This window comes from Zootermopsis nevadensis, unplaced genomic scaffold, assembly GCF_977971745.1.
Source record: "Zootermopsis nevadensis isolate Lab colony 2312 unplaced genomic scaffold, Znev_1.0 Znev_ptg000029l, whole genome shotgun sequence".
Classification (NCBI taxonomy): Eukaryota; Metazoa; Arthropoda; class Insecta; order Blattodea; family Termopsidae; genus Zootermopsis; species Zootermopsis nevadensis.
This window is the reverse complement of record NW_028259161.1, coordinates 13,944,535-13,958,358: the sequence shown is the minus strand read 5'-3', so window position 1 is coordinate 13,958,358 and position 13,824 is coordinate 13,944,535. Positions and strand designations below refer to the sequence as shown.

The 13,824-nt window shown below is 35.3% G+C and overlaps 1 protein-coding gene and 1 long non-coding RNA gene across 10 annotated transcripts in view; one reads left to right on the top strand and one right to left on the bottom strand.

Annotated features, from left to right (window-relative positions):
* LOC110828738 (uncharacterized) overlaps nt 1–7,037 on the bottom strand; it is a 104,983-nt gene extending 97,946 nt beyond the window's left edge. For all 4 annotated transcript variants that reach the window (XM_022061723.2, XM_022061724.2, XM_022061725.2 and 1 more), the window contains exon 1: nt 6,921–7,037. In XM_022061723.2, coding sequence (XP_021917415.1) covers nt 6,921–6,969 — 49 coding nt within the window. In that variant the 5' untranslated portion in view covers nt 6,970–7,037. The remainder of the gene's footprint in view (nt 1–6,920) is intronic.
* The window catches only part of LOC110828739 (uncharacterized), a 573,656-nt gene that overhangs the window by 524,214 nt on the left and 35,618 nt on the right, over nt 1–13,824 (top strand). The gene's annotated exons all lie outside the window — the stretch shown is intronic.

Below are 13,824 nucleotides of genomic sequence, written 5' to 3'. Positions count from 1 at the left end.
GGACCGTGGGTTCGAGTCCCACTCAAGGCATGGATGTTTGTCCGCGTCTTTCTGTGTTTGTTTAGGTAGAGGCCTTGCGTCGGGATGATCACTCATCAAAGGAGTTCTACCATCGTCCAAATAGTTCAAGAAAATGAATAAATAAACCTCGAACTTACGGATAAAAGATATTGAGAGAAATACAGAATAATAACGGGAGAATCTAACGTAGGCCTAGTGAACACAGAAAGTCTAAAATATTATCCTATCATAAATACCGCTTTGTGTATATTGCAGACCATACATTTGCTTTCGGGCAAATTCGGAGATTAACATCTTGTAATTAAAGGCTCTTGCCTGCGCATGATTTATTGCTAATAAAATAGGAATTAGGTACTTGATATAAAACATAGAATAAACTTTCATCAGAAATTGTTACAAAACATTTTAATGTTGTGATACTGGCATTCTGTGAAAATAAGCAGGGTGTGGAAGCCATTTACATTTATATTCTTCTGGTTCACTGGAACAATTTATATTGCATACAGAGACTGAGGAAGGTAAAATGAACTAAATTCTGATTGTTTTGTTCGATTTTTATTGGTGTTTAAATGTTGAATACGAAATAAAATTTTACTACTCTTTCAGGCAACAACGTGTGGTATAGTATCTATGAAAATATGTAGAAATACCAATTAATGTGCAACAATATATATCGGAAAGCTCATAAGATAAATGCTTCGATTATTATTCAGCTACCTGTATTTTACACTGTATAAGCTATACTAAAGCAAGTGGTACGAGCTGTGTAGTTAATATTTATCTCAACGAATATGAGACGTACGCAGACCGAAGAATTACAACTCTTTATTTAACGTAACCGCCATATTTAACTGCATGCTGATGGATGTAAAGATAGATGATCATGTAGAAATGTAAAATTGTATAGAAATGTTCGCATTGTTTTAAGTTGTTGCAAGTTGCAGGATCTGAGGTTATCACGGCGGTAAATCTGAAGTTGTTCTGTGTTATTGCGTCGAATAGCCTGGCATAATTGTATCCACGTTTTAGGGGTCCTTCCTGCCTCCATGTCCCAGATGAGTTTGTCTAGATAATTATAATTCCAGCAAACTATGTCTAGGAATTTTGAACTTAAGAACTGCCTAAATGACAAAAAAAAATTCTTTGTAGAACAAATACCTGAGGCATTGCTTCTCCAGTCTTCAATTGTGGGATCGTTTAGTTGCACCTCAGGGTTCCATGTTTCTATATGCCTGGAGCCAGCAGAGTGATGAAGGGTCAGATAGAAAATCGAAAGGGAATAGAGCTAAGTGATCACAGTTGATTGAAGCTCTGGTACATTGCCTGCTCAGATCATTGATTCGATTCTACTCTATTGCAGGGGAAATACGAGCGGATGAAAAAAAGGTTGCTTTCTCCACTAAAACTGCTCGCAATAAAATTAAAGTTGGGTAATTCTATATAGTTCAACGTGGTCTCCCATAAGCACCGGTCTATTGCTTTCTGTGGGGCAAACCTGATTATGCGACCTCTATGTTTGATTAGGTTTAATTTTTATTGTTCCTCCAGAAAGTCTCTCACACTGAAGTAGGAACATGAATTGACTTCGTTGGAGAACGTAGTATTTCGAATGTTTGTAGTTAGAAAATAGTAAGTTATAGGAGGTTAGAGATAGTTACCAAAGGAAGAGTTTTATAATTTGTTCGCATTAACAGATTCTATTAAAATGATACAGTCAGGGAGAATATTATGGGCGGGGTATAAGGCGCCCTGGTATAAATGAATTTCAAACATCAGCCACGAAGCCAGAAGAGAATAGGTAGCTTGGGAGACCTCGACATAGATGGTATAATAATAATAAAAATAATCCCGAAGGCAGTTGAGACAAGTCAGGGTAACCAAATAACTATTTTGTGGAACCAACAAATCAAAACAGATAGAACCATTCCAAATAACAAACCAGATATTATAATCCGAAACAAAAATGGAACTTATCTCTTATAATTGATATAGCAATACCAATTGACAGGAATGTTATAAAGAAGGAAGGGGAGAAGATCTTGAAGTACAAGGACCTTCTGATTGAAATACAGCGAATGTGGGAAGTGAAAGAAAAAATAATCCCAATATTTATAGGAGTAACTAGAACTGTCTCCAAGTCACTTAGAAAATTTGTGGCCAACATCCCGGGCGAACACAACATCAGGGAACTTCAGAAAACTGAAATTTTAGGATCTTCATACATCATTCGAAAGACGCTGTCGTAAAATATATAGTCATCCCTCACAATAAAACTATATAATACATGTAATACATATTAAAAACAAAATGTATTTCGGAAATAGCTGCTGCCCTATGTACCTTAGGGACAAGGTTTGTCTCGGGTACATATATGTAAATACCCTATAAAATTTAGCACTTGCTAAAAACAAAATGTATTTCGGAAATAGCTGCTGCTGTACATAGAAGTACATACCCCATAAAGTGGTGAATAAATGGGATAATAATATTAATAAAGATGTATATGTTAAATACAAAATGTGTGAGTGTGTGAACTGAATTCATCGGGCTTACACTTAACGCGGACTCATATTACAAGACATTTAATAGATCGCCATTAAATATTTTTATTACATTAGAGTTAGAACTGCTACTTTATATTCTGAAGGTCCTAAATTCAAATATAAAATAAAACAAGAATTACACAGTAAATTAGAATATTTGTATCATTCATAATTGAAAATAAATTTGGTTATATTAATTTTAGTTTCGTCTTGATACACAGTTTCAGTTTTCAGGTTCAACCAGTAACTTAAAGCAAATGCATTTTAAGTTATGCTTAGAAATTAACATAACAAGTGTACATGTATTCTGGGTGTAGTGGCTCATGTATTTAAGTGTGTTTCTGTTTGTTCACTGTACTGCAATAAATGTACTTATCGCCTGCACTTAATAATTAAAAGTGGCAGCAGTAGACGTGCTCTGTACATGAAAATTATCGTTCACTATTGGACGAGTTATTCTACGAACAGTCAAATGCTCGACCTTGTAAATTCAAAGTTAATTTATCCCGTTGTATGTTGCATCATACGATTGTGCACACAAAAGGACAATTCAGTTCATATCCGAAGAGCGTGCAGTGCCTGAATATAAGTCATATAAACGACAGTTAAAAAATATTCATGATTACAGTCCAATTTAAATGTAACTTAACATGTCACGTTGTATGTGATGGTCAGGTCATTTAGCATATGTGGGAAAAATTAGAAATGCATTCCTTTTCCGTCGGAAAATCTAAAGAAAAGTGATCAACTAGGAGACGTAGTTATGGATAGGAGGATAATATTAAAATTGATCTTATGTGGACAATATTCAACTAGTTAAGGATAGGGCTCAAATTTCGAATCGATAAAGTTCGTGGATTTTCTCACTACATAAGCGACTATTAGCTTCTACATTGAGTTGGGTTTAAACAAGTTAGTAAATCCATAGAATATTGCTGTTATTCAATAAAAAATAATACGTTTTGTAATAATATCAAAACGTTTCTACTTACTCTTGAAATTCCCCGTACAAATTTTAAATTGGAAGTAATGAACTCAGAAAAGCTTCGTTTTATTCGCTTGTCCGGAATAAAAATGTAAGAGCAGAAACTCGTTATCAGTTATAACCAATCAAATAAATGCAAATTTTTGCTCTGGTATTGGTAGGGGCTTATTTAAATTCTCTCATCTTTATTCAGTGCAATTGATTGAATAAAATCAATACGATTTTAATTTATTATGTGGGTTATATGCAGTTGCATTCGGTTCTTTTCGTCCTGTGGTTCCAAGTGACAAGTGGAGGTTAGCGTTCTGTAATTATTCAAAATGTATGTTCAAATTAATATAACCTACTATAGTTTACTCACCTTACAAAATCTATAAAGCACGGGGATAACGTGCATGTATCACAAAATTTAACATTCAGCAAGACATTATGTCCCCCACAAAGTTAATAAACAACTATTGTTTCTTTAAACAATATTAACTGGTTTATCGTTACAACGAAAATGTATTCTGTTGTCCTTGAGACCGAAATTACAGTTTAAAATATTATTTAGATGATGATGTTTGCCTTGTAGGTTGTAACACCGTGTAAACCTGTAAGTTGATACCATAGTTTCGGAGGAACATACTGCCACCATCTTCAGCTCAGAAGATGGAAGAATTATGTTTCTACGAAATGTGGGTATCTGTTTGAAAGTCCACGTGGTGTTAAACTACTACCCAGAAGATAAACATCGTCATTTTCACCGCCGTGAAAATCTTAGATTTCATATTATTTAGATAAACTTCGTGCTTCAAAGTGTTTAATTTAAAACAATGAGACTTATAATAAGAATGATATTTATAATACTCTTGTAAGTTTTGTAGCCTAAGTAAAGTTAGAAATAACACAGTGTCCAGCATCATGTTCAGATCGGCTCTGGGACATAATCAGTGTCATCCACGCCCCTTATTCGCCTTTCTGTCCTTGTACTTATACAAAGGCATACGTTTCGGACAAAAATAGAAGAATTTGTGATACCGAGCGTGTCAGCGGGGACAATGTTGTTCAAACACTTCATGTGAGATGAGGCAGTGAAACTTTGAACTTTGTTAAAAAGTTCTTCACAAAGAGCACCGAAACTTTCTGATATAAGCCTACAGTTTTATACCTTGCGTCCATTGCGGACGATTAACTGTCAAATTATTGAGGGCCTATTTTGAAAACTTTCTCAACGGAGTATTATAGTACTCTGAGATCATTTATGTCACTTTACTAGAAACACGGGGATTCAAGTTTAATGTTGAATGACTGGCATTTGTGCACACATGCGTGTTCGCCCAGTGGTAAATTATATAATGTTTGTGGAATGTGGTTCTGTAACCTCAGTCATACTAAATGAATTTGAGTCAAAACTTTGTATTAAATTATGGGAATATTACGAATTGTGCCCAGACTCCTAAAAATTTATTATTGAAAGTACAATTTTTCGTCAGTTCTCATTCATACGAACTGAGTACATGTGGTAGATCGTTTCTTCAGTCCTAACAATCACCCAACTAGTCAAATAACCTGACATTTTTAAACCCAAACGTTTATTGTTGATTTTACAAGAGTGTGCCACTTGGCTGTATTGTGAGTCATGTTAATTCAGTCCACACACTTATCTCATTCTTAAGATAACTTGTAAAAATATTTGTTTTTGAGTCACTTATGTGGTCTGCAGACATGTTTCCCATTTATAATTCTGTAATTTATAAGACAAGTTGTATTTAACAGAAATCAGTATGCGTTCACATTTTATATTTACGCAATTAAAATATTCCGGAAACAGGAAAATTTGACAGAAATAATTATAGTACGTTAATTATACTACTGCATCCATACCATGCTATTTTATATATTTTATGCAACATGAAATTACAGGCAAAAAAATAAAATCTTTTCGCTGCATCAATTAAATATGAAATATTTCGACATTAGAGGCAAGTCTTTTTCCTTAATTAATTGAGCTCGAAAATAAATTCAATATTAAAACCAAGCCAACAGCTTCAATGATATATCCGCCCAGATTAGTGGAATTAACACATATTAGATCTTCAGAAATGTAGTAATCCACTTTATGAGCGCCATAGGCGAACTAATGACGACCAATGGGAAGTAGGCATAATATTATTTGTATGGAGGATTGTCTATAAGCGAGTGGATTTTCCAAAGTGGCTGGTAGATTTTAGTTTTATTTCTGGAACTCTAATGGTGTAACTTGTATTAAAAACAAACAGTGTTGAAACTTTCATGTCAGTAAGTACATTCTAGAGGTCAAAATTTGTACAAAGCGGAAATTGTAAAGTTTGACTTCTGCTTGCATAGCCTTTGTCTAATTCAACCATAAGTTATCAAGATGTTAGTTTAAATAAAAACTTCAAATTATAAGTTTTGTATCTAAAAGTGTGTGAGCTCATTAAGTCTACTGGTTATGAAGAAGCTTAACATTCAAGATAATGCAAGATGTTTCTCAGAATTATAGTTTAAATAGATTTATGAGATAAAGGTTCCTGATTCTTATACGTGTACAAAGGTTTTAAACTCTGAGTGAAATTTTTTAGCTGTTTATCGATTCTTCAAAAAGTAACTTAGTTATTTAAAGAACACATGTATATAACGATTACATGTATATAACATTTTAAAACCCAGTGGTAATTATATGTACCACTTGCTTTAATAATTAGTAACTCTACATTTTGCTCACAGTTTATTAATAGGTTTAAGTGATTCACAAAGTAAGCATTGATTATTTCCCTAAATAGCATTAACCAATTTGTTTTTGTTATGGAGACGTTTTCTTTGAGGTAAGAACTGAATTTCTAAAGGCTTCCAAGATATAATTTAATATTAACGTAAAATTTTCTACACAAAAATGAGTGCTTTGTACATTTCACATAAATTTTGATGATTATATTGTAAGCAGCTGTGTATTTTTTGTACAAGGACTATTTATAATACTATTTTAAAGGCATAAAATAAAAAATAATAGTTGTAATAATAATAAACTACAAATGGACGTCTGAGTTAAATTTAAGAAATAAATCATTCTTAAATTATGTTTGAAATATTTGGTCTAAATCAGGTAATTATATTATTTCTTAATTAATTACATATATTTAAAGTGTGCAGATAGATAGATGTTATGTGTGGTGTGCTCATCAAGTGTTAAGTATGCACATCAGACAAATGCTCTTTATTATGGATTTCATTATTTTTTATAATTATTCCTACCCCAGTTGAGTTTGTGGGGCACTAAGAAAACCTATAATAAATAAACATATATTTTTAAACTGTGCCGCTAATAATAAAACTGAATATATATCAATAGCTCGTCATTAGACACTCACCTAGGATTGCGGTGGCTGCTAAGATAAGATTCACGACGCCCGTCCACATGGCTCTTTTACATGACGCCCACTTCACACGACGGTGTACATCGCGATACTCGTTACTACTACGGTAGGTTTACATCTCGTCTTATTTCTAGCAGCACTAGCGCCGCACCTCGGCAGTGTGAACAACCTTCTGAATACACATGCGCTCCGATGTAGTACAGTAATAATGGAGCACAGAACATTTCACACTAAGGACCAAGCGATCGTGAAAATGTTTGTTTGATAACAGCGTGGAAATTGAATCCCTGCGGGAATAGAATTGTTCAGTCACCGATTCCAGACATTCACGTGTGACAAATTAACACATATGTGAGATTTAAAGCGACCACTGTTTTGTCGGGCGATCATTGAATATCATGGCTTGATTCCAACCCGGATTATATTTGTTTGTGTTAAATTTTCAACACCTCTTATCATTCTACACATTGTCACTAGAATCCACAATTCAGGGACATAGCTATTGATTAATCACCCAAAAGAACACGAGTTGATTTATCGCAGTTACCTCGATGGAGTGAACATAAAAAATATTTCTTAAATAAAATTTCACTTCATTAGTGCTGTATTAGTTATTTCAAAAGTGGAATTAATATATAGAAATATTCCGTCCCATACCATAGGCCGGCTTGTCATTGTGAAGATCCTCCCAGGGCAGTAAATGTGGGTTTACTGGTGGGCGAAATGGCACTGTGAAGAATCCTTCGATTTTTTCCCTGTCAATATCATTTCACCACTGCTCGGTATTCACTCGTGTCATGTGGGGAGGGCTACAGAAAACTGTCTTCTGGGATTTTGCTACGTGTAATCTCCAAGAAATTGACAGACGTGTCAGATGTTCTAACTGCCTCCATCATCAAGGAGACTCAGAGGCAGTCATCACCTTTAAATCGTAGGTTAATTTCTTTCAGGTTACACGGAGCAAAATCCCAGAAGAGTCAATGTCTTACTCGCAGGTGAAACCTCATTTTGGGAATAGAGAATTGATCTGTCAGCATCCTCCATTCCACAGAGAGACAGTCTCACTTTATTTTAACAATAAGGAATGTATTAAACTTGCGTACACAGATACTACACCGTGTATCATACTTATATGTATCAAATAGTGTGATTATTAATTAATTCTTTCTTAACTACAAGAACACAATCTCTAAGCTGTATCACTCTTGTTTAAATGTTAATTTGGTGTTTGCATTAATGTTTGTTTCCTCTTACAGATTCTTAATAGTGCTGAAAATTGATGCTAGATAGCAGTATTATACCAATGATGTAACAGTTAGTCAACTTTCAGAAGTGCTAATGTTGAAGAAAATGTTTTAATAACACAGTATATAGCACGGCTGATATATTTAATGGTTTTTGAAGTTGAAATGGATGGGAGAAACAAATGAAGAAGATAGTGTTATGGCATTGATAAAGGAGGTGAATTAGGTGGCACATAAAGATACGAAGGAAATCATCCCAGCTAAAATCCAACGGGTCGTGTCTAGTAGTAACTGTAGACCAATAAACTACATATATTAATCAAATGAACATACAGGTCATTCAGTTTCATGATTCGCAAATAATGTATTTGAAAAGTATGTGTTTCTCAGAACCTAGTACATATTAACAATTTTTATGCACCACAGCTTCTGTATGGAAAGATAAATGTGGTGGTTGTTTTTAGATCTCAAAACAGATTAACATTGGCTTTCATCATGAGCCAATTGGAATCCTAAAGCCAGTCTTTGCTGACAGTTTTGGCAAACTGCAGACACTTAAAACACTTATATTCGAATTCCTATCATTCAATCCAAACGTAACCTAAGACTGTCGGATAATACAGAATGGTAAATATCAACTCAGTTTACGATGTAATTAATTTACTAAAATTTAACAAGCTAAATCAGTATATATTAAATCTTGTCCGTCTAATCACAATAAATTCTTATTAAATATTAAAATATTACAATAATTAACATTTAAAATATTAAATGATTTTCTTTATCGAAATATTCGATTTACATTAGACCATCATTTTTCATGTTTCACGACATGTTTCAGTTCCTAAAAGAACCATCCTCAGGTGTATATAATTATATAAAGCTTCAAAACGATAAATCAGCTTATTACGTGAAATGTGGATTTGCGTTATGGGAGAAGTGTGATTCATTCCGCTACATGTCGAGTTCACTGTTGATAAAATGGAGCGTTAGATAAAACAACGAAAGTCGGACAATCGAGAATCTACTGTAATGATAACAAGCGCACAGAGTTGTCGGTGAATCCTAAGTTTTCATTTTTATTCGGATGTCAGGGACTGTAGTGCTACAGTGGCCAATTATTACAGCCCAACAGCGCGGAATTCTAGCAATAGACGCGATATATTGTGTGGTCGTGACTATCGACACAACCGTATCGAATGTAATAATACCATGCGATCTACGGCAGGTGTTAGATTAAAAGGCAGTGATTTAATAGTAGTCGGGTACTAGCACATAAATTGTAACTTGCTGCCCGTGACTGGCCGTCTAATAATTTTGACTGCAAAAGTTTTTGAAAGAACAGTTCCTTTTAAAAATACTTTGACTTTTCATTGGAGGATTATCCATGTGGAGCTTTAAATAAAAGAGATTATTTTCAAAAGTTGTTTTGAAATATTTGTATTGTTAGAACGCTATTTTCTCTCAGTAATCCCATAATGTGCTCTCCGATATATTATAGCTCTTAAATAACAAGTAATTAATGCATAGAAAACTTCAAAATTTATTTTCTTAAACCATAACATCAAGTTTAAATGGATATATTACTTTGTGCGCAAATTATGGTTTAAATTCGTGTTTAATTACACTCTCCAGAATTAAAGTTCTACGATACAGGATATATGTCCTGACTTGGTCACGATGTCTGACCGTCAGGCTATAGAAGAGACGCCATCCATATTGTGTACGTCACAAGGACTGCGCAGCACATAAAACGCTTCAGCTGACTGGTTAGGATTCCATCGTATTCTGGGGGTCTCTAATTCAAATCTTCGTCCCAATACCGTCTATAATGCCTGAGGTATCATGAAGTTTTCCTGAACTCTCCCGACAAATATCTGAGCAGTAACATAAACTACGCTCGAAACATTAATCTCGACATAGTTATTTATTAATTATTTATCTTATTTTTCGACGCTTTTAAACACAGCTATTGACAGCGTCATTAAATAAACATAACTAAAATGAATTCTATGCTGGTAATTTGTATGACCCTCTCGATCTAACTTCTAACTCACATAATATGAAAATTTAAGTGCATATTTATAAATGTCAATTTTGTATTTACCTTTTAACTATAATGTTTAAAGGTAGAAAAATACCAGTCAGTCAATATAGTGTCTGAATACTGACGGAATAACAGGACTTCGATATCCGGCAGCACCAAATTAAATTATTTCTATCCTATAAGTCCAGACCGGATCTGGGGCCCACCCCGCCCCATATCCAATGGGTACAGGCTGTCCCAGCAGTAAAGCACGGCCGTGTGTGACGCTGACCATTCACCCTCCACCCATCTAGTGGTGAGGTCAAGAACGAGTAGGAGTTATTCTTCGTCTCCCCGCCATGCGTCACAATGGAGTGTAGCAGGACAGCTTTGCTTTATTTGATCAGTGCACACATGTTACATTAGGTTTCGTAAACCATCAGATCCAATAACTGGCTAGTATATGTCAAGTCTATGGTAGACAAACCTTCGTATAAATAGGTTTTTCATCTTTTGTATTTGTGATCACAGAAGGGAGATTCACCCCAATACTTTCTTGTCTACAGAGTGAGGAATTTGTATTTACCCGCGAGGTTATTTACTGAGTTTAGATTACCCCATCATAACTGGTGGGATCTCCCTTTCGTTTCCTTGGGAACGCGAAGTTTTGGAGTGATTATGATGAAGACGAAGCTTCATTGGTTCTGACTTTGCCAGAATTTTCCCTTGCCTCAAAGTCTTCCATTGTCTGCATTATCTTAACATACGTATCGTAATCCAAGTCACATATTCCAGTAAAGTGTGTCTTTAAATGGCTTACGAAGTCAATTAATCTAATAACAATATTTATAATATTGTATTTCGGAAACTAATACTGTGGGCCTGTATGTACTGATTGGTAACCATTTTCGTCAATACAGTTAAAATGAATTATAAGCGAATTTTAATAAAGCCTATACTTTGCAGAGAGCCATGAAATATTTTTTTTTCTAATCTGCAATAATATATACATTTGGTAAGAAACAGCGACCTGTAATAATAAATACGTCAACACGTACACGTATGTGATTTATTTAAGCTTTTGTGAGGATTAACGTAGCAAAAAGTTTTGAAACTGAACGTTTCATTTCGCATTAAACGTACTAAACCGTAGCATACAAATAACATTAATTAACCTTTCTCAGAAAGTCGAGATAGAATGACTGACGTGGCAAGTGGTTAAGCAAACAGACCCCTACAAATAAATATGTTATGTGAATCACCTAATTTTTGACTGAGGAACTTGCGTACTTCAAGGACATGTCAAAACCGCACAACGTTGCAACACGAACAGATGAACCCAGGCGAGCGAATGCATTACACCTCTCAATGTAGTAAAGCTAGCAACGCAGTATTGCGGACTCCCCAAATGCTTGCTTTAGCATTTCATAGGTTTCCGTAGCCGTTTTGGCGAGTCTTTGGCAAAATTTGATGCAAACGCCATTCCGAAATCGCAGGAGGGTCGGTGTAATGCACTACCAAAACGCCCGTAACTAAGAAACAAATGCTAATTCGATGATGCCGGCTGGCACACTGATTCACTATGAATGTAGGCCGCACCCCCTAAAGGCAGAAGCTCGTACTACATCCGGTTCGCCCGCTATTGACACAGTCTTGAAACTTTCCGATCGCACCTCGTAGAAGACTGCGGTACGTTGGGAAGTGGTTTAAGTCCTTCCGTGGCCTTGGAGCATGCAATTTAATGATAGCTACTGTAGATTTGTTCATACTGATCACACGCCTCGACACTGATACGCTTTCTCTATTATTGCTACATGGTCCACTCATCTTCGCACTCTTCTTGACTTCACCAGTCTCACGAACTAAGATACAAAGCATGAAGCCATGGGTCGCCGCGGGTGGCAACTATTTTAGCCCAGTGGCTCGGAACTACAAGTCCGATTAGAAAGAGACGCGCCCCGCGGTGATCATGGTAGAAGGTCCTATGTTAGCATCATGATTCTAAAGTAACCCTTGTGTTCTTCCTGCTAGACTCTTTTAAGTGGCAGGAGAGAAAAATATTTACTTACCACTCAATTAATTTGTATCCTTAACATCGATTTCGTTTAGTGGTGCTATATTTCTAATGTTATCTAGTGCAGAAGAACTCAGAAGAGCTACACTGTAACCATTGATTATATATAAATCAAGTTAGGCTGCTTTAGTATTAATTTAAGCCTTTTTATAAACTCGAGCACCTCTGTGTTATAAATACAGACAATTTGTTGAAACTTCAAATACATTTCTTAAATTTTTAATGTCGTAATTATTATCGCAAACAGGTTAAAATATTTCTGAATATTTTCTCTAAGAAAATTATTGATTTTTGTTTTAATTATTACCTAAAGACTATTAATAGTTTTGTAGTAGTGCAATGATAATATGTTTTACAAATAAACGTCGAATGCACACAAAATCACCGTATCTCCCATGGTTCAGCAGAAGTTCAAACTTCGTACAAAATCCTGTGTCGCTCATTGGTACTTAAATGCGTACATGCAGTCTAAAAAAGGAATTTATCAATAATCTTTAATATCTGTAAAGAACAAATCCTGTGTGCAGTATATAGCACTCTGATAATTTAGACCACGGTAACTCGTATATCTTGGCCACTCTTTTACTGGGATCTTGGTTCTAATTCCAGATTTTTAGAGTTAATAATATTTCTGAATTCGAACAGGCTTGATTCGTGAACGGTGAAAAAGAACTGTTGATGTCTTCGTCTTCCTTGATTTCCCTTGAAGATGGAGACATTTAATTTCTCAACACGGCGTTAAAATCTAGAATACCAACATTATCATCCGCCTTGAGAACCTCAAATATCTCTAAAAGACAGTCCCACGACTCAATACAGAAAACGCTCAGCATGTTAGGTTTTTGGAGCAGAAAACGTAATATAAAAGTAAGTTTCTTTGTGGTAGTGTAGCTGTTGCAAACAAGCTGATCAACATTTTTACTGATTCATTACGCGATTCGTGCCACATACTAAGTTATTTCGTTTTCGTTACACATTCTACACGATCTTTTCTTCTAAAAGCTGCCTAATGCAGTTTTAAACATGTATGGAAGCTTCCTTGTTTTAAAAATATTTTTATATATTACTGATTATTTTTTCAGAAATTTGTGATAATGACAGGTTATGATTTGTAATATGAACAGAGTATACTTCACAAAAAATTAATCCTGAAATATCCAGCATGCAAAGTCTGCACATGACACACCTCTTCTCAAGGAGTGTCAGAGGAACGGAAAATTGAATAGAACCCATTTCCGGAAACAGATGCCACAGACCCGTCTCGCCCTTTGGGGGTAGAACGTCGACTTGAGTGGCCTTTTGTAATATTTTCAAACGTGACGCTGCATTAAATGATATTTTGAATAGGCCACGGCAACGAGGCCTCTGTTCACGATCGCCGGTTCTCAAGTCAGCCGATTTATACCGTTGGGATCAGTACCAGATTTGACGCCCAAGAGGACATGCTTCCTCGCTTGCAATATTCCTTGACATTCCCCGAGGCTTTCAGCCTGTACATAACTCGTTTCAACGCCATCCCAAAGTCCCAAAGAACGAGCGTGTCTCTTCGAGAAC